Source organism: Melospiza melodia, chromosome 4, assembly GCF_035770615.1.
Source record: "Melospiza melodia melodia isolate bMelMel2 chromosome 4, bMelMel2.pri, whole genome shotgun sequence".
Taxonomy (NCBI): Eukaryota; Metazoa; Chordata; class Aves; order Passeriformes; family Passerellidae; genus Melospiza; species Melospiza melodia.
Window position 1 is genome coordinate 52,877,033 of NC_086197.1, and position 20,603 is coordinate 52,897,635.

At 41.7% G+C, this 20,603-nt stretch overlaps 1 protein-coding gene across 21 annotated transcripts in view; it reads right to left on the minus strand.

Moving 5' to 3' along the window:
* The window catches only part of RBFOX2 (RNA binding fox-1 homolog 2), a 170,300-nt gene that overhangs the window by 31,519 nt on the left and 118,178 nt on the right, over positions 1–20,603 (minus strand). For all 21 annotated transcript variants that reach the window (XR_010027551.1, XR_010027553.1, XR_010027552.1 and 18 more), the window contains 2 exons: positions 18,831–18,977; positions 5,907–5,960 (listed from right to left, as the gene is read on the minus strand). Coding sequence is in view for 9 of the 21 variants with exons in the window: in XM_063154418.1 (XP_063010488.1) it covers positions 5,907–5,960; positions 18,831–18,977 (201 nt within the window). In the remaining 12 variants the exon portion in view is untranslated. The remainder of the gene's footprint in view (positions 1–5,906; positions 5,961–18,830; positions 18,978–20,603) is intronic.

Consider the following 20,603-nt stretch of genomic DNA (forward strand, 5'->3'; position numbering starts at 1 on the left):
AAGGGAAGATCCTAGATGAAAACAATACTTAGGTTTTCTAAAATTTAGATTATACACATAGTTTGAGTTTAATAATGTTATGATAACAAGGCTGAAATTTTCAACAATTCCTCCCCACCAGAAACTGCCACAAACTTCTCCCATGCAGAAAATAAGTTTAACTTCTCCCATGCAGAAGATAAGTTAAGTTTAACCCAGCGAACACTAAATTCCAATAAACATTTTTAGGAGTGGTGAGAAATTTGCAGTACCAGACTAATCCCTTTTTACCCAAAGGTTTATTGAAAGGGCCTGAAGAGACCGAGTAACTGTCACCCTTTTAGTCTGGCCTCAGATTCTGCAATAAATAACAAGCAACATGATGAGCAGTGAAAAAAATAATAAATGTATATATATATAGTATTTGAACGTTTCCATCTCTGAAGAATGAGAAAGAAAATTTACCATGTAACCGTAAAGGGAGAAATCAAAACCAGACGGTTCTCCTGGGTGTGGCCAGAACACAGAAATTAAACAAAAAACAACAACAAAAATAAAATAAAGTAAAATAAAAAAGAAATAAAACCAAAGAAAACTAAACAGAGCCCCTTGAAATCCATGCATTGTTAACCCTTCGTTTGTCATGGAGTTTAGACCAGTCACCTCAGCAGCAGCGTCTTTGCCTTGTACCACTGGAACATGCAGCCAACAACCAGCCTTGCTGTTATTTGCTGCTGTGCTTGTTTCTAACCAAGGTTTTTCTTTTTTTTCCCCTTATTTCAATATTAAACTTTTAGAAGCCTGAAAAATTTGCCAAAAAGGCAGCAGTTTAGGCTACCTGTTTCCAAGGCATTTGGAAAGAGTAGGAGGGTTTCAGCTATAATCCACCTGAGATGAGCAGGACTGAATGCACCGACAGCAACACAGCACAAAACCCAGAAACAAGTTATTGAAGTAACGCACACAAATGCACCCTTCATGTTGGTGAAAACATCTGTGGAAACCAAGCTGCCACCGTTCCAGGAGCTCTTCCAGCTCCTCCCAGCCCCTGCTATGCTTTGCATTAAGGTACGTACACATGTAGAACCTATCCGTGTACCTGTGCAATCTGGTGAGTCAGATGCAGAAATTAACCTGACTGGAAAAAAAAAGCAAGTGTATCTTCAAAAAAAAACTGCAGGGCTATTTTTAAGCTCTATCATTTCCACAATCCAGCTTGAGCTGCTCCACTGCCAATCCCTGCTGCAAAACAGCAGAGGGGGCAGAGGCCAGCAGCGAGGAGCTGGAGCCCAGCCTGCACTGCTGGGCAGCGAGAGCCTGGGGCTTCAGAGCAGCTCCAGCCAGCTCAGGACAGCGGCTTCACAGCCCCAGCCATCCCCAGCGTGTGCTGCTCCTCCTCCCTTCAACTGATCCTGGACCTCACTGCACGGTCCATGAGTTTAACAGGCTGAACTGACTGAAGACAAGCTCATTCCTCTCCCTGCTAATTTAGCACCTAGATCCAGCTCCCTACAGAGTGAACTGAGCACTGCAGGAAAAGCACTCCCACAGAAGCAGTAGATGAGCTTATACTATGCAACCATAAACCTCAGCCTGAAATGCAAGTTTAAATATATCAGTTCAGCATATGGACTAACTGATCTCTTTAGTTCAGTATTGCAGACTTCAAGGCATGAAACCAATGAACTAGGATAAAGGGAGACTGGTCATGTCTCCTTCATGCCACTGGCATCCTAAAATGATTTGGTGACCTGAGAAAGTGATGCTGAACACCAGTACTTAAACTGTTTTTAAACCTCATTGTATTAACAACATTGTTTGTATTTCTGGTTCAACTGATGAAATCTGACAAAATTATAAAATTAATTAAAATGAAAACAAGATTTCTAATTCATTTTATGTAATAAGGGGCTTTCCACTGAGTGGAAACTAGGCCCAGAACAAGAGTGCCTCAACTCAAAGTACCTAATCCATTTAAAGTAGAAATAAATGCACATGCAAACTTACAATCTTTAAGGCACCATTATCAAAACCTAGTCACATTCTTATCTTAACCTACAGTTAACTGCAAACTTGAAAATCCACACAGCTTCCACAGAAGTTTTTAGTTAATAAAGGTTTACTTACATAAATTCAAACACCAACAGATGCAATTTCTTTCATAACCAACTACACAACTAATTTTTAAAATAAATATGAAGCACTTATAGACCCTATAGTCCTATACAAGAATTTGGAGATTTGGGTCTCCCAAGTGGAAATCAGTGAGGGACATAAAACTTACAGTATCCTGAAACCACAAGCTCCTCTGCATTAATATGAACTCTTACCATTTTACAAGCTACAAACAACCCCAAAATCACCAAAATCCACTCCCTATTCAGCCAAGATTTTGCTGTATCCTTACATACTCCCGGTCTCTGAATGTCAATGAGGGCACATCTTGGAATGCCACACGGTACACAGCTGGTGAGCAAAGAGCTTGGATTCCCTTCCCCTGCAGTTTTACAAATGCCACAGGGTACTCATTACACAGGCAGACTGCATTAATTCTGCAAATATGTCCACTTGTTCGATTCAGCACAATAGTGGCAAAATACCCATCTAGAGGATGCATCTCCACTAACAAAAGGAGCAGGAATCCTCTCGACTTCCTCTGGAGGTGTTTTATTCACGGTTCAGTGAAGTGCATGGTAAACTGCAACCATGGGCAGAATGCTATTTAAAGGCACTTATACCAGTCAGAACTAGAAATGTAATGGTAAACAGGATAAACGAAACAAACAGCTAGTTTCCTGGAAGCAAGCAAAAAAAGCCAAATACATCAAGGGAAGACTGACGTCATTCTATTAAACAAGAAGAAAATAAAATGCAATTCAAGGAATGTTTAAAGTTTTTATCTTGTTTCTCACACAGAGTGAAACAGTAGCAGTGTGAGGCCTACCAGGGCCCATATATTCCTACTAAACAGACTGAATCTGGGAAGAAAGCGAGTTACAAAACAAGAATTCATATAACTTTGAGAGAAGAATCAGCAAAACTCATTAACTGCCTCCTACGCTGTTGTGATAGAGAAAGTCAACAAATACCATTTCTGAAAGAACCTGAGGTGAGATGGATACACCCAGCTCCCTCTTTGGTCACCAAACTCTAAGTACACAGAGATCCTGAAGATGCAGCCGGTTTGATAGATCTTCCCCAGGCTGTCAAAGAAAACTGCCTGGTCATCTCAGGTGGATTCAAAATGAAGAATGCTACCTGAACACCTCCTCCAGTCCCTCCTACTGACAGCACTGGAGCGATCCCAGTAGAGTTCTCCCGCCACAGCTCGGCGGGGACAAAGCGCTGCTCAACCCCCTGGCACGCTGGGTGGGGGCAAACCCAGGGCAGTTTGCAATTTACCACTGTACCTTTAAAATATTTACAAAACATATACACAAAACACTACAACCCTTAGGAACCCAGGGAGGGGAAGGGAGCATTGAGAACACAGCACAAGGCAGGCAGCAGGAGCATCTGCTTTCGGATTCCCAAGAGAGAGGAGAAGAAGAGAGAGAGGTTTCATATCATTAGATTAGAATGGAAACCACAGGGCAGGAAAATGCATTCAGATTTTTTTTCCTAAGGTGTAGGAAGAACCCAAGAGTGAGTGAGTGGCCTCCAGAAAGATCCATTTCCTTTGCTTCACCATCAGATCACCAAACTGTAGTTTTTCCATTATTATGTGAATACCAGGTGCTTCGTGCAGCTATACCCCACTCAAACACTGGGGCCTCCCATTTTCATGCTAAGCAGGAAGAATCTTGCATTCTTTTTAAAAAAGGAATTATTTTGGGTGAGAAGGATGCAAAGATACAATGAAATAACTCTTTGGCTGTTTTCTCATTCTGTTCAGATTCTGGACAACCCTCAACACAGGCTACTAGTTTTGTAACTGCTTTTTGCTGCGAGACAACAAAAAAGCAGTAGAAAACTGCATGGTTAATAAAGACTAGAAGAACATTTCTCTTTTTTTTCTTTTTTTTTTCCAAATATTTATTAACAGTTCAGGGTTAACATTCATCAAGGAACTCTTCAGCAATAAATTTTGTTTTAACTGAAAACCAGAAGCCTTGGGCTTTAGCAACAGCACAAGAAGGTACTTTTCATAGTCATAAATCAAGACTTCACAGAAAAGCCTTCAATGTCAATGTTGCCTAGAAGGGAAAGGGCAGCCGTGGGCGTTTAATACACATGGCTGTATGGATGGGAGAGAGAGAGAGTGAAGTTCATGTGTGAAGAGGAAAACACTGCTCTGGAAAGCATAGGCAGTGGGAATGAAGAACATTTTGCCAGGCCAGTTATTTTTGTTCTTTCTCTTGCAATTATATGTGAGCAAGTAGGGATTTGATAGAGGCCAGAGGCTATTCTCAAAACCAAACAATAATGACTAAAATCAAGAGTAATTCACAGGTAGCTTTGGCCTATAAATATCAAAAGAACAGCAGAGAGCAGAATAAATATTTACAAATTCAGCATAGCTGATTGTTTTGGTAAAGCATATAGATTTTTAACCATGAAGGGAAGTAAAACTCTTAACTAAACCATATAGACATTTACTTGTTCAGACTATCTTGTTAAAAAACAAAACAAGAGAAAACCATGGTATTAAGCAGAAACAGAGGATGAGGGGAAAGGGCTAAAACTCATGTCTTTTGTATACAGATCAATGGCTTTCTGGTTTCCAGATAATACAGGACTGAAGAATTTCAGAATGCATCTTGGGCAACATGGGTGGAAATTTGCAGAAGACTCTGAACGTGAACATACCCCAGAATATATGTTGAAGCAAAGAGGCCACCATAAAAACCGTGGACCTCAAATCGAAGCAAAAGGCATAGACTCTAAACCAAAACTGCTTAGCTGAATTGCAACTTAAAAACCTTTTGTGTGCATGCACACATGTGCACACACGTGTGTGTGAGGAGGAGGGAAATTTTGTTTTAATTGAAAATGGGAATCTTAGCATTGATTAAGTCAAGCAGAGTATAGACATGCACTGTGCAAGCTTCCCCCATAGAGCTTTGGCAATGCACCTTGCTCCTGACCTGCAAAACTCCCTGCTATTCCAGTGCTGAACCTCCTGGGCAGAGAGAGAATCACAGCAATTTGTCATTGTGGTGATACTGGTTATGTGATGAGAACCAATTGCCAATTAGGACAGAGACCACTGAATCTCTCTGCAGCTGACCTGAGCAACATTTGAAATCTCATCTCCAGAGATATAAATTGCCATTAACCCTCAACAAAACTTGCCTCTTAATATATCTGTAAGAAGAAAATATGAGTGTGAATGCAAATTCTGTGGGGGAGGTCCACATGGGGCAGGACAAGTGGAATGAGGGTGCTTATATTAAAGCACCAAATATCTCAAACATGAAAGGTCAGTATCTCAGAAGTGCCAAGTAAGACTGCAAAACAGAGTATATAAAATCCTTTCACATATGAGATATGACAGTTTTTCTACAGAAGTATTTTAATGCAATGAAAATGGCAGGGATGGGAGTGAGTTTAGCTTTTGTTTTTACAGCCTCCCATCACACAAAGCTGTTTTACCTTATTCTGCCTTCCTCACAGGGCAGCCATTGCCAATGCAATGGAAACGTGTTGGTATGAAGGCTCAGCTGACTGAGACCCTGTTTGTTCAAAAGGCTGGAGAACCTGATCCCACAGACAGGAGCATCTCTGAGCACTTGTACATGCTGCCCAGAAACAACCATGCTCAGACTCTCAAGTCAGAGGGAACAGGAGACAGTCCCTGAAATAGCTTTTCCCTTCCCCCATCACTCTAATTCCTGCTGATCTCTACAGAATATGTTCTCTAGGCAATGAACTGCCTTTTACTCTGCAATCAAAACAAGAGAAGTGGGTACAGAAACAGGACTTACCTTCGAGCCACGCTCATTAAAGATTATCTCTACATCAAGGATTTTGCCAAATTGCTGCAGAGAGACAAGGGAAAAGAAAAAAAAAACATTTATTTTTGGCAGTACATTTTTCCTACCTTTTGCAAGGGCTGGCTTAGTGCAAGAAGGTAGGTGAGAATATCTCCATTTCTAGCATACAGGCAAAGGCATAAAATTCCAGTGACATGACCCAGTTCTCCTGGGTTGAGATGCAGATCATCATGGTCACAAACTCCAGGTTTTCTCACAAAAGACTAAAGGAAGAAAAACAATCTCCAGAAGAGTTTTAGGGATTTGAGGAAGCTCATCTTTCCCCCCTTAATCTAAACAATTCTTCTTTCCTCATTCTACTATTTCACCTAAGACATGGCTCTATGATTTCGTCTCAGATATCCAACAACATTTCTCACATATAATCCAACATTTCAGCTTCCTCCTGAAGTGGCTATCACAAAGAGAAACTTAAAAGTGATGTTTCTCTGGAGGGAATAGTAACATAAGACTCCCAGCCTCAGGGAATTCAAATACTAAAGCTTCTTTCCTTCCCTTTGTTTTCCAAAACTCCGAGCCTTCAAAAGAATTTATGGCAGATTCAGAAACCATGAAAATGGAAAATTCCCAACAGTTTGTTTTTCAGAAAAAGATCACTCAACTTAAACCTGTGACATATAGTAGGTGGTCAACAACCTATGCAAGCTTATCACATGTAATAGAATTCTGTCCTCTGCCTCAGCCTGGAGGCTCCAAGGTTCCAAAGAGCTCCCTATTTAGCACAGAAGGAAATCTACCACTTCTGTGGAACCATGTATGGATTACATCTTTCACCTTGCTAGGAACTTATTAAAATATTTTAGTGAAGCAGCCAGACTCAGAACAGTAGCCTAGAAGTGAAAGTATCACCACTTCAACAGAGGCTCACGGTGCTCTGTCCTCCAGGAGTGTCAACGCTCTACTTCCAAACTGGATGTCTGCTGTCTAGAAAGACAGGTCTAGATGTCACTTTTAGGAGTGTGTATATGGAATAGTCTTCATTTTAGAGACACATACTGTACTCAGACAAATGCTAGATCAGTTTTTCCTATTCCATTATTTAGGAAAGCTTCCATCAACATGGTTTTGATTAAAGTTTGATAGCAAATTAAGGAAGGATTAACAAGAAAATAAAGAATGGTTTCACAGTTAAAAAAGACGGTGGACACAGGGTCTAGGCACTGGGACACTCTCCCCTTTGCCCAGCATTCTTAAAATAGCATTTGCCTCTTTTTTTTTAATTTAACAGTTGCATTCAGAGTCAAATGAGTATAATACTCATTCTGTTGGTGCCCCTCTCAAAAGGCTTGTGGCCGGAGTTGAAAACCTGGAACATTTACAGCAGAGAGCCATGGTGGCTGAAGAGAGGCTCTGAATATGTTAAGCAACAAAAAGTTGCCGAGTTCCTTGAACAAGTATTCCACAACTGTCTGCAAGCAAACAAAACACTTCCAACAGTTTTAGCTATAGTTTCTGTCTGCTTGTCTTCTCCATTTTGAAAAAGGAGATCTTGGTTCACAGATGTTGTTTTTACTGTTCTATTGTTTAAGGACAATACTTGATCCTCTATTCATCCCAAGAACAATTGAATTCACAACATCCTACGTTACACAAGTTTGAATAATGCTAATGTAAACATGCATCTTCCTTGAAACCTCAACATCTCAACAACTTAGGCTTGATCCATGCGGGTTCCTTTTTTCACTGCTTCTCTGCCAATCACAGCTAAAATACGTTTTCTATTTCTATCCCACACTTGGTGTGGGCTTGTCAATAAAGGAGATTAACTGTTGATTGCTTTTTGTTGTCTTTGTTGCATACAGCTTTGGTACTGCCATGAAAGGAATCAGTCATGATTGTCATGATTGCTTTCTTGGTAGACTATCTCAGCATCGTTACATGACTGGGGCTGAACCAATTCAGCAGCTTGTGGCTGCTGAAGGGCTGTCCCTGCTCCTTTGTCCTTCCTTGTCTGGTCTCACCAGCCTTCCAGAGCTGGCCGCAGCTTTCATTCTCACCTGCAGATAAGCTGATACAGCTCAGCAACGTTGCGAAAACCCAGCCCAAGAAAAGGAACATATACAAAGATTTTGACAATTTACTGAGCTGAAGTGGCTTGAAGGGTCAGTGAGCATTACAGTTCAAAGAAGTAAAAGGGAGCAGAAAGTAGCACACCCTGCCCAAGAGCAGGATCTGTCCCCTGCCAGATCAGCTCAGCTGCCTAGCCTTGCCACACACACTGAAACAGCCAGGCTCTCAATAAATGCAAATGCCAAAATTATTTTCAAAATCTTAAAAGCCATCAAAAATCACCATTTTCTACCTCATTAGAATAATCTTGAAAGAGAACAAACTGTGCAGCTCCTGGTGCACAATTAGGCCGTGCCATCCTCCCCTCTCTGCACAGCCGGCTGGGCTGGATCCTGGGGCATTGCTGCCAGGGGTGCCTGCCAGCCCTGCAGGGCTGAGCTCCCCGTGCAGGGCTCCCACCCAACAGGAACCCTGTGCTGGGCCTTTAACTCCCCATGCTCCCACCCAACGAGAGGTCTGAGCAAGCTGCACAAGAGGGGGCATGGCCCCCCCTGCACAGGAGATGGTGGAGGTACAGCGTTTCCTACATGACAGAATTAAGAGCCTGCAGTCACAGCAAACACAGGCTTGACATCTACTGAAATGGGCTACATCCACCATGCAAACCGCCCCAGTCTCTTTTCCACCTGGGACTTGTGCGTGTTTGAAGAGGCAAGGGGAAGGATTTCCCGGGGAGTGGAGAGCAGAGACAATGGGGGCTGACTGGGGAGGGGTTTCCTGCTCCCCAAAATTCCCTGAAGGAAAGCAGAGCTGGGAGGCAGAAGGACATGTGCTGGGCTCTTCAAGGCCCTGCTGCAGCCATTGCCACAGCTCCTAACACGAGATCTCTTGTCCCCACTGCTGCAATGGTTACAGCAGGTCCCAGCACTAGAAGGCACTTTTTTTGGTAGCATGCCAGAATTTTCCTGAAGAATGAAAGCAGAAAAAAAAGGACTAGTTCATTTTAACAGTTTATAACTCCTTCAAAGCTGAATCTAATTTAGTGGAACATAAAAAGGCACTTTGTTCCCCGATGGTGCTTCGCCTACCAAATGTCAACAGTCTATTGCAAACAATCGAAGTTTTAAGAGCTCCTTAGTGAAAGGTCACAATTTTTGTAAGAGAAATGCTAGGCCATCTAAATACAAGGGTCAACACCAAGTGTCCTCATAATAATATTTTAAAATAATGTATATACAAGCATGTTTGTATTGCTCAAAAGACATAGGGACTGGCCAAATAAAATAAGTCCCATGCTTAAGTCATCCATGAGGACTAACTCTCTAATCTCTAACCTTGGAGACATGAACCACTGAGCTCATAGACTTGATTGGCTCACTCAATGATTACCAAGAACTTCTACTTAGAACTCTGCACAGCCTCTGGAGGAGGTATTGCAGGGCTACCTGTCTCAAATTCTCCCCACCATGATTTAGAAAGCTTACTATGTGACCAAGAGGCCAGCACTCCTTACCACATCAGGTCATGCAAGCAGCCACCTCCATGAACTGCTCACACACATACCATGTGATGGGAAATTACACACACACATGGTATTCCAGTTATGCCACAGCAAAGGAGCTATAGAATCTTGTTTTATCTTACTGGTCTCTTCCCTGGAATGAACTTGACAAGCTTTTAGTTATTTGTGGTAAAGCAGGTAAATGAGAATCAGACCCTCTACAATGGTAGCAGGGAGTGTTGGAAGTAACAGTTTTTAAGAGGCATAAAGATACAAACAGACAGGAGTTATGACCAGAAACTAATCTTCTTGCTTGAATACAATCTACCTTATCATAGATGCAAAGGCTTTGTGCAAGAAAAGAGATGCATGCTGTGTGTTTCTTTTCACACAGATGTCAGGAAGGCAACAGATTTTTCCAGCTGAGGCCACAGCTACATTAAACATAATAAATTTGAGAGATCTGGCACTAGAGAGCTTTTGTCTTCCAAGGCACTTACAATTTGGTAGGGCCCCTCCTATGTGCTCTGTTCCAGCTGGCCCTGACTCCTATGCCTGTCTAGGGCTTTCAAAATCAGCTCCAAAATGTGCCAGACAAATAACTTAATCCTGAAGATGCAAACAACAGGGACTACAAGGCAAATTCTCTAGAAATCATGGAACAACAAAAGATAATGAGAGACATCATGTGACAGCCTTATCCCTACAAGAGAACACTAAATGTCCAAGCAGTTTCACCAGCCCTACAAAATTCACTAAGACATGAGTCCAGTGAGCTATCTGAACTTCATTCTTAAAGATGGTCAACATTCAAAATAGCCAAGAAATCGACATCTTGTGCAGGAAACCATGAGGAACATGAGCAAGAGCATTTTATAAGCAGGACAGATCCATGCTACAGAGAGAGTCCGCTCCCTAGGTCCCAGCTCCATGGGATATAATTTCAGCTGAGCACAACTGGCTCCATCATACTGTGTATTAGTCAGTGCTTAGTTATGGCAGCATGGTCTGCCAGAGGTACACTGTCAGCACACCAACTTCCTCACCCAGAGCTGAGTCACATCTCTTCAAGCAATGGGGCCAACCCATGTCAGCCAAGCTACACCACTATGCTTTGCTGACAGGAAGATGGAAGCATCAAGGATTTATAAACCAAAGCACCATCACATTTTACCAAGAGAACAGATAATGAACAAGCACCAAGCAGCCCTTAGTAGGGTTGAGCTGTTGCCCAAAAAAATACACATTTCTGAGAAACCAGACTTTACAGGAAGCCAGACAGAGTGCAGATTTCTAACAGGATTTACAGACTACAGCCATCACAGGAAAAAAAAATCAAAACAAAACACAATGATGAACACAGGGTCTCAGTCATTTCTTGTTCTCTAAATCCCAAATAAAAGATTTTCACACAAAACAGTGAGATGGGGCTGAACATTATTGCAGGCCACCACCCAGAGAGAGGTCTTAACACAAGTCTATCTTCCAGGTCTACTCTTCCAGCTCCTTGTCCTGCTTTGTGCCATTCCCCAGAGGTGTGACTGCAGTGTAACCTGGTACTGATGCTGTAGAAAAAGGGTACTTGGACCCACGCCCACAAAAGCAGCATACATTCCAAAATCAATTTGAGAGTACTTAGCATGTAGACTGAATCCATATGAAGCTGGGTCAATAAAAGACAACTCCATGTAATTTTACCCAGGCCTTTTATCCAATTAAATCCAACTACTGCATAACACTGTTTACTGAATGACATTCAGCACAGCCTTGCTGCAGACCCACCTAGCAACTCTTAAGAAAATCTAAAAAAATCTTAGATAAATGTATGATCCAGCTATCACTGCCTTCCAGCAGAGGGTCAGTACAGAAGTTGATAGCAGAGAGCTTTCTCAGAGAAAGAAAGACAATACAAGATCTATTGGCAGCTGCAGGGGCACAAGCACCCCTGCACAGCATGGCCATGCAGAAAAAGCACAATGTTCAAGCAGCACTGAGCACACAAGTCCTTTCTGAAAGGTGGTTTCAGAAAACACCCAGGTGAACCACATCAATATAATCAGCAGCACCTCTTATAACTCTAACCAGCACCAGCAAGAACAAAGCCACACCCAGTGACAGGGGCTCGCTGTTATCACAGGGAGAGCTTGAAAACAAGAAAAGCCACAGAGAGATCACTTTATGCCAGAATATTTGCTCTTCAATAATGGCACACGGGACCTGTTACATGCAATTGGTGGCCAGTAGTACTGGGAGATGAAAAATCTAAAATACATCTTGATATCCAGAAGACAGAATCTCCTCCTTGGAGTGTCCAATGCACTCAGGAAGCAGAGTCCCCTTAAGCAAGTGTGCCATTGCTATACTTTGGGCCCAGTGCATCAACACCTGCAGGTCAGAGCTTCTTGCTCTACCATATTATTACCCATAGACCTTAACACTTTAACAAGTACTTCTTCCATTGCCAATACCTGTGCATCACTAATTACTTCTGTATTTCAATGTATTTACTAGCAAATACTGACTTCTATCAAGTTCTTGCTGACAAAGAGCTGTAGTCTAATTTGTTATTGCTTTAGCCTCAAACTATAGGCTTATGGAGGTGTTTTGCTCTCTTGACACCAGAATGAAGTTGGATGAGAAATTATATCCACCAGGATATTTTAGGAAGTGCAAAGTGACAAAATGTTTCCTCAGAGGCCAACATTTGAGGGCTGCAAGAGCTTCCAAAAGTATCTGAGCTTGCAGAACTCTGTAGCTTGGGTCATACAAAGTAGTAGTCTACCACAAAGATACATCATAAAGAACCTTGCAGTAGCAATATGAATTATGCTTAGAGAAGAAAAAGGATAACATCACCTGCCTGAATGTCATCCTTTTACAATGTAAAAAAACAGTGGCTACCATTCTGTCACCTGTAATAAATGAGATTATTAATAACTTCATTAACTGAAATTAATTAAATGGGACATAATAGTCACCTTTACAGAAAACATCTATGGGTTATTACTGCTGTAGCTGATAACACACAAAACCTCTTCATCAATTGGGTTGATTATGCTCCCCAGCTAACAGTCCAGAAGTAGTAGCTATGGATTGAGCAAGTTTTAGTAAAAGCAGGGTCTCCATTTGAAGCCAGAGTCTGCAAAAATTCACAGCCTGTACTGTGCTAACCCACCTTAATCTGCAACCCTCATCAACATAGCCCTTTTTTTAATCTTACCCTTAACTGAAGAGCATTTGACCACAGTAAATTCTGAGAAACATCAATTCTGACTCCTTGTACTGCTGCTCTCACAACAGGTAAGAAAGATTTTGTGCAATGTTCATCCATATGAACTATCAAAACAATCCACTTGCTTGCTGTCGTGGAGACAATTCAAGATTCAGTTTGAGAACAGAAGGATCTTGCTCTTGAAGGCTGTTCAACCCTGCCTCTATCTTCACCAGGAGACTCTGAAGTCCATCCAGCTCAGAAGTCCAGAAATGGCCAGACTATCCCAGCCAATTTTACACTGGGAGGACAACAGCTTCTTGAAGCATGAAAGGGAAGGGCTGAAGCTACAAACCATGAGGTGCAAGCACAGACACTATCAGAGCACAAAGCTGAAAGGACTAGAAATATGTTGAGGGGAAATATCAACTTTCTTCTGAACACACGGTCCAGAACGGAAGGGAACATCCTACCACCAGTGTAGGAGAACATGACTACCATCATGTCAGGGGCCTTGCACACATTAGCCAAAGAATGTCCCTCAGAAAATGGATAGTAAGATTCTGAAAAGAGAGTTGCTAATTTGTTTTTAACACTGATGGCAACTCTTCTTCTCCCTGATAAGCTGTTCCATTGTTCAAATAAACCTCAATGACTATGAATTTTTTTTTCATATTTCAAGGGGAATTGTGTTAAATCTCAGCTTCCAACTGGAAAATCTTATGACCCTAAACAAGACCTAAACCCCTTGTCAGCAGGTATTACCCATATTTAAGCATTTGTATAGAAATGACTTACCATCTCCTAACAGCTCTTTTTAATAAGCTGAGTAAATAATGTACCTAATACCTTAGTAAGTTAAAAAAAAAATCACTCACCTTCCAAGTCCTAGTTTATTTCTTTTGGTCTTAAACTGATCTCAGAACTGAATAAAATTATGGAGTCAGAGTCTTTTCAATTTGGAACATGAGCAAGATCACATCCCTCCTTCAACCTGATAAGCCCTTTGAATTATTGAAGCAACTATCTTCAACAATCACTAGTACTCTCCCAAATCAGTGTTTTCCAAAGAAAGCTTTCCATCCTAGGAGCACGGTCCAGTTCCCACGTACTCAGTACTCTGCAATGAGCTGCATCAAACACGTTTTTGTTGGATTTATCATCAGTCAGCCAGGCATATCTACTCATTCTCTAACAGTAACCTTATCTGTCTCTTTCCTCCTCCTCAAACAGTTTTCTAACTGCAAACCTTACTGGCAAGGTTTTAATAGTACCATCTCCATGGGCTGATACAGATACTTAACAAGACAGCGATGGAAACAGATCCCTGGGGAAATTGACAATAGAAACAGTCTTGATCACAGCTATCTCCCAAGTAACTACTACTTTTTATTATCTATCATTAGAGGGTTTTAATCCCTCTAATGTGTGTTGTGCTTGAGATAAGTACTATTTTTCTTAAAATTTGGTCACTTGGAGAAATTCAATTGGTTGAGCAATGTTTCACTCTATCAGTATTGCTTTGTACAATCTTGTCAAAATAGACAAGACAGCATTTGTCTGCAAAGATGTATATTACAAAGTTCTGCTAAATAGATACCAACATGTTTTTTTCAGATTCTAATAGGCTTCTCTAAAATGTTCCAAAATTATTTTTATCTTGGATCAACATACAGATAAATAGTTCTCAGCTCTTTGGGTCATCCCTTTCAGGTTTTTTACAATAGTGAATCTTGGTGGGCGTGCTCCATCCTTCTGCAACTCCCCTAGCTTACAAGAATTGCCTTAAAAAATTTGTATTGATGAATAATGAACTCCTTGCTTTGGCTATTATTGTTGGACATACCTTATCTAGATCTGCTGTTTTTTAAATATTAGTGAGTACTGTCTCATCCTTCTCTGTTATTAATTATGTAGAAAACCAGATGAGGTAAAAATAACCCCTCTTAAATTCTAAACACAATCAGTTGGGGGCTGTTTTTGCCCTGTTTCATGTTTTGTTTTGCTGTTGTTTGGGGGGTTTTTCCCCAAAAACACACAACTACCTCCAGATTTTATACTGTACCCATACACAGACCTTTTATCTTTGCACGTAAAAAACCTGATGGGTTCCCTAAACTTAGGTCACTGGTATCTCCATGACTAGCACATTTCATTTCTCACCTGCTTCTTTGCTGAAGTTTGCACCTATATTCACTTCTATTTACTTCCTCCTCCTTGCCTAAAGTGCAGAATGTTTTGAGTTTTATTACCACAGTTTCCCCAACTGTGGAGTCATGCCTTCCTGGCCATCAGTATGATGCTGCTGAATACTTTATGGCTTCCATTAATACTTCCCTTTTAAAGGTACCTTCCTGGGCAGTTATCCTGCCAATTGTTTAAACTCCAAGAAACAGACTATTCTAAAGCTCCTTACAGTGCTGCCTGATGCCATATTCTGTTTGCACAAAGCAAATACAGACAAATAACAATCACCGGTACCTAGGCAACAGTGGGACTTCAGGTCAGCTATTAACTCTTCTTTATCTGCAAGAACAAGGTCAACTATTGATTTATTCCACAGTGGGTGCAGAACTGTGTGCATTAAAAAACTACCAACTCCTTCTAGAAGCTTTCTGGAAGTCTTTTCATTGGCCTCATGAAATGTAAAGTAAATATTACCTGTTTTAAGCAGATCATATTATTTGCCTCCCTGTAAGATGCATATATATATATATATATATATATATATATATATATATATAAAGGAAATACTCGGTCTTTTCCTGAGGATATCTCAAGGACCTGTTAGAAACACATTATGGCTGAGAGACCGTCGGAACCCAAATAATTTGAATTTGTTAAGAAATCCTTACGAGTGCAGCTCTGCCAAATGGTGCAGGTTTAGAAAGCGTTATGTAATATGCATTTAATCACACATGGGACAACATGTTTCAAGTCCACCTCTACTCAAGTCTGGACAAAAGCATTAGATATTTTCTGTGCCCCAGGACTGGGCTGACCTCTTGCATGCTGTTCCATCCTTGAGGGGACTTCTTTACTCCCTCCCTACCATCCCATTTATTTCTTCCTCCATGGCTTTACTGTCTACCCAATTTCTCTCTTTGTACAGTAGCTTGGGAAAATCACTCCAGGCAAGGATTTTGAGTCTCTCAGATATGACGTTGAGGAGATGTGACCTGACACACAGAAGGGAGAGGGAGAAGATGGGGGTTACAGGCTAGTCACAGCTGAAGACTCAGACAACCATGAGTCCCCTTTAGGAGTAAGGGTAGGTTTCAGTGAGTCACCCAAAGGAAAGCATCCTGATCCTGAAAAACAAATAGGAGCAAGCAGGATTCAGAGAGCATGCTCTCTTGCTCGAGGCTATGAGCATGCTGAGAGAGGCAGCACTGAAAGAAAAAGGAAGATGTGCAAGAATCATTCATTATTTCCTTGGCAAAGTAGCAAAGTTCTCTATTACAGAAAAATGGCACTTGGGGTATCATGTGTCCCAGAAGATGAACACTCTGCTGGCAGGCATAACTCTCAGCAACCACAGGGCCAGGTGAACTACCAAAAGGTTTTACAAGGAATATATCATTTACCCAGTTAAAATCACATCAATGTGCTGGAACTTGAGATCATATTTATAGAAAAAATAAACACCAGAGGAACACCAGAAACCAATTCATATAGCATTATTCCCCATCCCTCCTATGCACAAAAAGGGCACCATGTAGGCCCAAAAAAGGAGAAGAAATCTTAAAGCAAGCAGTTAGAGTGCATTTTCTACAAGTCACTCCTTAGGACAGCAGTTAATTTAAACTGCCTAGGTGTCCCAACCTGCAAAGCATAGGCAAGAGCCACCAAGACAGGGATGTCCTTGTAATTCCATCTCACCCGTGTCTCCCACACCAGGAGCACATGGCAGAAAAGCATCAAGGTGAACAAGTGTGAAAAGGGCTAGCTGTCAATTAAGCACCAGTCCCAGGAGAAGGGACAGCAATGGGGAACACTTTATGTAAGCGATGCAGCTCCCAGGAGAGGGGAGCAGCCGTGGCACAGAGCAGGATGTGATAAATACAGACTGGAGCAGGTGGTCCAAGAACTGGATGTGATTTCAGCAAGCATTTGTCCAAACAGGACAGAACTGCCTGCTGCACAGCCCTGCAACAGCAAGAAGCAGGCTGGAAAAACCACAAAGCAGAGCAGAAGATTCAGCAATCACAGATTGCCAGATGAGTTTAATTCTGAAAACATTCCCACAGGCATCAAGAGTATAACAATAATCTAAGGTATGAACAACATGGAGGCAAACCCAGGCCTCTTGCAACAGAATCACAGATCCATGGCTTTGGCTGGGAATTGACTCCAGAGATCATTTGGTGCATCCCCTGCTCACAGCAGGTACAATGAGATCTTTTTGGCCGGGTTGTGTCCAGTCAAGTCAGATACCATCGAGGATGGAGGGTCCACAACCCATCTGGGCAACATGTTCCACTATTTTAGCATCCTCACAAAAAACCTAACATTTTCCCAGTATCTAATTGATAAATCAAAGGCAGAGAGGTCCTGGAAAGAGACCTAGACAAATTAGAGGGTTGGGCAATCACCAACCATATGAAATTTAACAAGGACAAGTGCCAGATTCTGCACCTGGCATGGGGCAACCTTGGATGTCCTGACAGATTGGAGAATGAGATGCTGGAGAACAGTGCTGCAGAAAGGGACTGGGGAGCCTGGTTGATGGAAAGTTGAGTATGATGAAAGGCCTGAAAATTCACTCTTGTTGAGTACATTAACATTTCCCTCAGCCCATTTCTTCAGCCTGGCCAGGTCCCTCTGAATAGTAGCCTTGCCTTTCTGCATTTTGACCACTGTTTTGTTCCTTTTGTACTGTCCAAGCTACAGACAGATAAGCCAAATTCTTCTCTCATTTACAGCATTGAAGTCCATGAATTAGACACATTTACAATACTGCAACACTACTTTGCATGTGAGCATGTGCCTTTGTGCATGCATACACACCCACACCTGAGATGCTCAGGAGATGCAACAACTGAAACAAATACTGCAGAATTTGGAGAAGCAGCTGCTGTAAGTGAGGACCAAGGTATACACTCTAAGCCTAAAGTGACAAGAGCTTTGGGCTTTCCTGACTTCCATTCATTGGACTGCACCTTAAAAAGGCAGCAGCTAACTTCATAAATAATAATAAATATTTCTGAAGACTTTAAAACATGCCATCAACCCAGGATCATATTATATCAACAAGTCAAATACTCCCTGTTGATGATATGACATATAGATGACTTCACCTGAAGGTTAGGTCATGAGACATCTAGCTCATTTATCCATGTTCACATGGACAGAGTCACCACGTGTACTCACATAAACAAATTCTTCCTCAAAGAGCTTATAAATCAAGAATCATGAATAGTATCCAAGGATTAGGGAAAACAAACTATGTGGTCAAAAGCAATGGAAGGTATATCATACACAATATAAAATACCATCTGACTTGCACTAGTTTTTCCACATGCAATCACTGCTTGGCAAATTGTTTGCAGCCATCTTTCATCACAGAAATAGATCATGAGGAAAGAAATACTTCAACATGCTTCTTCTAATGCAACTGAAAAACAGTGCTTTGCAAGTCAGTGTTTAATCCTGGCCTTTACTCAGAAATAAGGTAAGGTTTCATTTTGTTTTGGTTTTTTTTCCCAAACCAATTGTTAGATTACACTGAACATTGCTGTTCAGAGAAGCTGTGGGTTGCCCCAAGCAGTGATGTATGCCCCATCCCTGGAGATGCTCATAGCCAGGCTGGATTGAGCTTTAAACACACCTAGTGAAAGATGTACCAGTCCATGGCAGGGGTGTTTGAACTGAATGATCTTTCAGGTCCCTTTCAACCCAAACCATTTTATGATTCTATGAACATCTTAATAGGAAGACCATTGTTATAGTTCTCGTGTGTATTAACCAGCTAAGTTAAACACTACCAATTGTTCTACTCCTGCAAATATATTACAGCGTGCTGACTAAACTGAGGGGGAAGGGCTTTTCATTCACACAAATACACAGCACCAGGTGTCCCACCTGTGGAGGAGGAGAATCTGCCATGCCTGAAGAGGTGCTCATAACTTACCCCAAACATCTGTCGAAGGTCAGGATCTCGAAAGCGGAAGGGAATGTTAGACACATGAAGTCGTTTTGGAGTGGATTTGCTCTCAGTATTCTCACTGCTCTGTGTCTGTGATTGCTGTCCATCTGTCTGTGCCCCTCCTTCTGTCTGCTGAAATCAGAAAAGACAAAAGTGTGAGCATGAGCAGAAATCACACAATTTCCTTTCACGTGTCTCGTCTGCCCCTTCTCAGGTATCAGCACTGCACTTGCAATGGAGCCATCTAGCACCTGGCAATTATTTTGATAAACCCAGTAGCACTTAACAATCGATCTGTTGTTCTTCCCCTCCCTTTCCATGAGTAAACACTAATGAGATCTCAGCCTCCCTCCCCTCCTATCACCTTCCAGCTTAGTAGATTTGTCTTTGGTTTTCTTAAATTGCTTCTCTCTTTTAGCCCATTCTTCCTCACTTCAGCTGCTACCATATGAAAGCTCTAATGAAGAGACAGATCTCTCATATCCTGGAGCTGGGAGGTAGCACTGCCACTCTAATCTCATGTGGCAGGATGTTCATGCAATCATCAAAATCCCACAGCTGAAGTGGCAGCTCTTCACTGGGCCAATACCAGAAGTGCATCCCGAGGCAAAACGGCATCTGCTCTGTCAAGCTCCCTTCAGAGAAACATTACCCTAAAAGAAGGTCTATAATTAAATGGTAAAATCCATATAGGAACAGCTTACGGATGTCTCTGATTAACTTTTTGCATACATTTAAGTGAGCCCAGGAACAGGAAACAGTCATCACCACTGCAAGATTTAGAAAAACTCTAAGTCCTGCTTTTTGCTACCAATTCCACAGCTAAGGCAATTTGTTCCACTGCTCTCAAGTGCTGACTGGCATGGCAAAGAGAGGTCAAGGGGTACACCAGGGGTATTTGTTCACAGAAAAAGTACAAGAAGCAGGCAGAGGGAAAAGGGAGATCTGTGTGCCAGACGAGAGTCCTAATGCCTGCACAGAGATTACTGGCAGGAGAAAAGTAGGGAACAGAACCTCAGCTGCTTGTGTGAGCTTAGACTGAAAAGAGCTAAAATTTGAGCACAGCACCAAATATAAAGGCAAGGCTCCTTTGCAATATAGCTTGATGAGAAAATAGCATTTTTCACACTTTAGTCAGAAAGATGACCTCAAAACCTCAGAGCCACAGAACAAAGCAGACTACAATTTAGTCGGTTTTATTGCTCTTGTCCCTTTCCAACTGCATTCACTGACAGGCCAAGGTATTCAAAGAGCACCCACCCACTCACTCTGTCTCCTGCTGCTTGCCTCAGACTCCCAGGAGTTAAGCTTTGACTACCCGTGTGATGCACTTTAAAGTGTCATTTCAACTCTTTAGATGCCAACCTGACTTCCCCCTTAACCCATCAAGTAAAAAGAAGTCCTACAATAAGGCAAGGACTGTAATTGCTAAGAGTCAGTCTTTTTAAGGCACTTCCCAGAAAACATGTGGGCCTTAAAGATGTAAGGGCTGAGGTTTTTGCTGGTTTGGTCCTTCTTTCCACCTGTTTTAAATATGCAATTTGTGCACCAAACATGAAAGAAACCTGAGGGAGTTGCCCACACCAATTCCCCAACCACTGACTGGACTTGCTAGGTTGCTCTGCACATAATTCAGTATACAACACTTCACAAACATTTGGAAACATGTCTTCACAGACAAACTCAATTGGCAACTAAGAAAATATCTTCTGCCTAGAAATACCACTTAAAGATATGACCTTGAACTCGCATATTGAT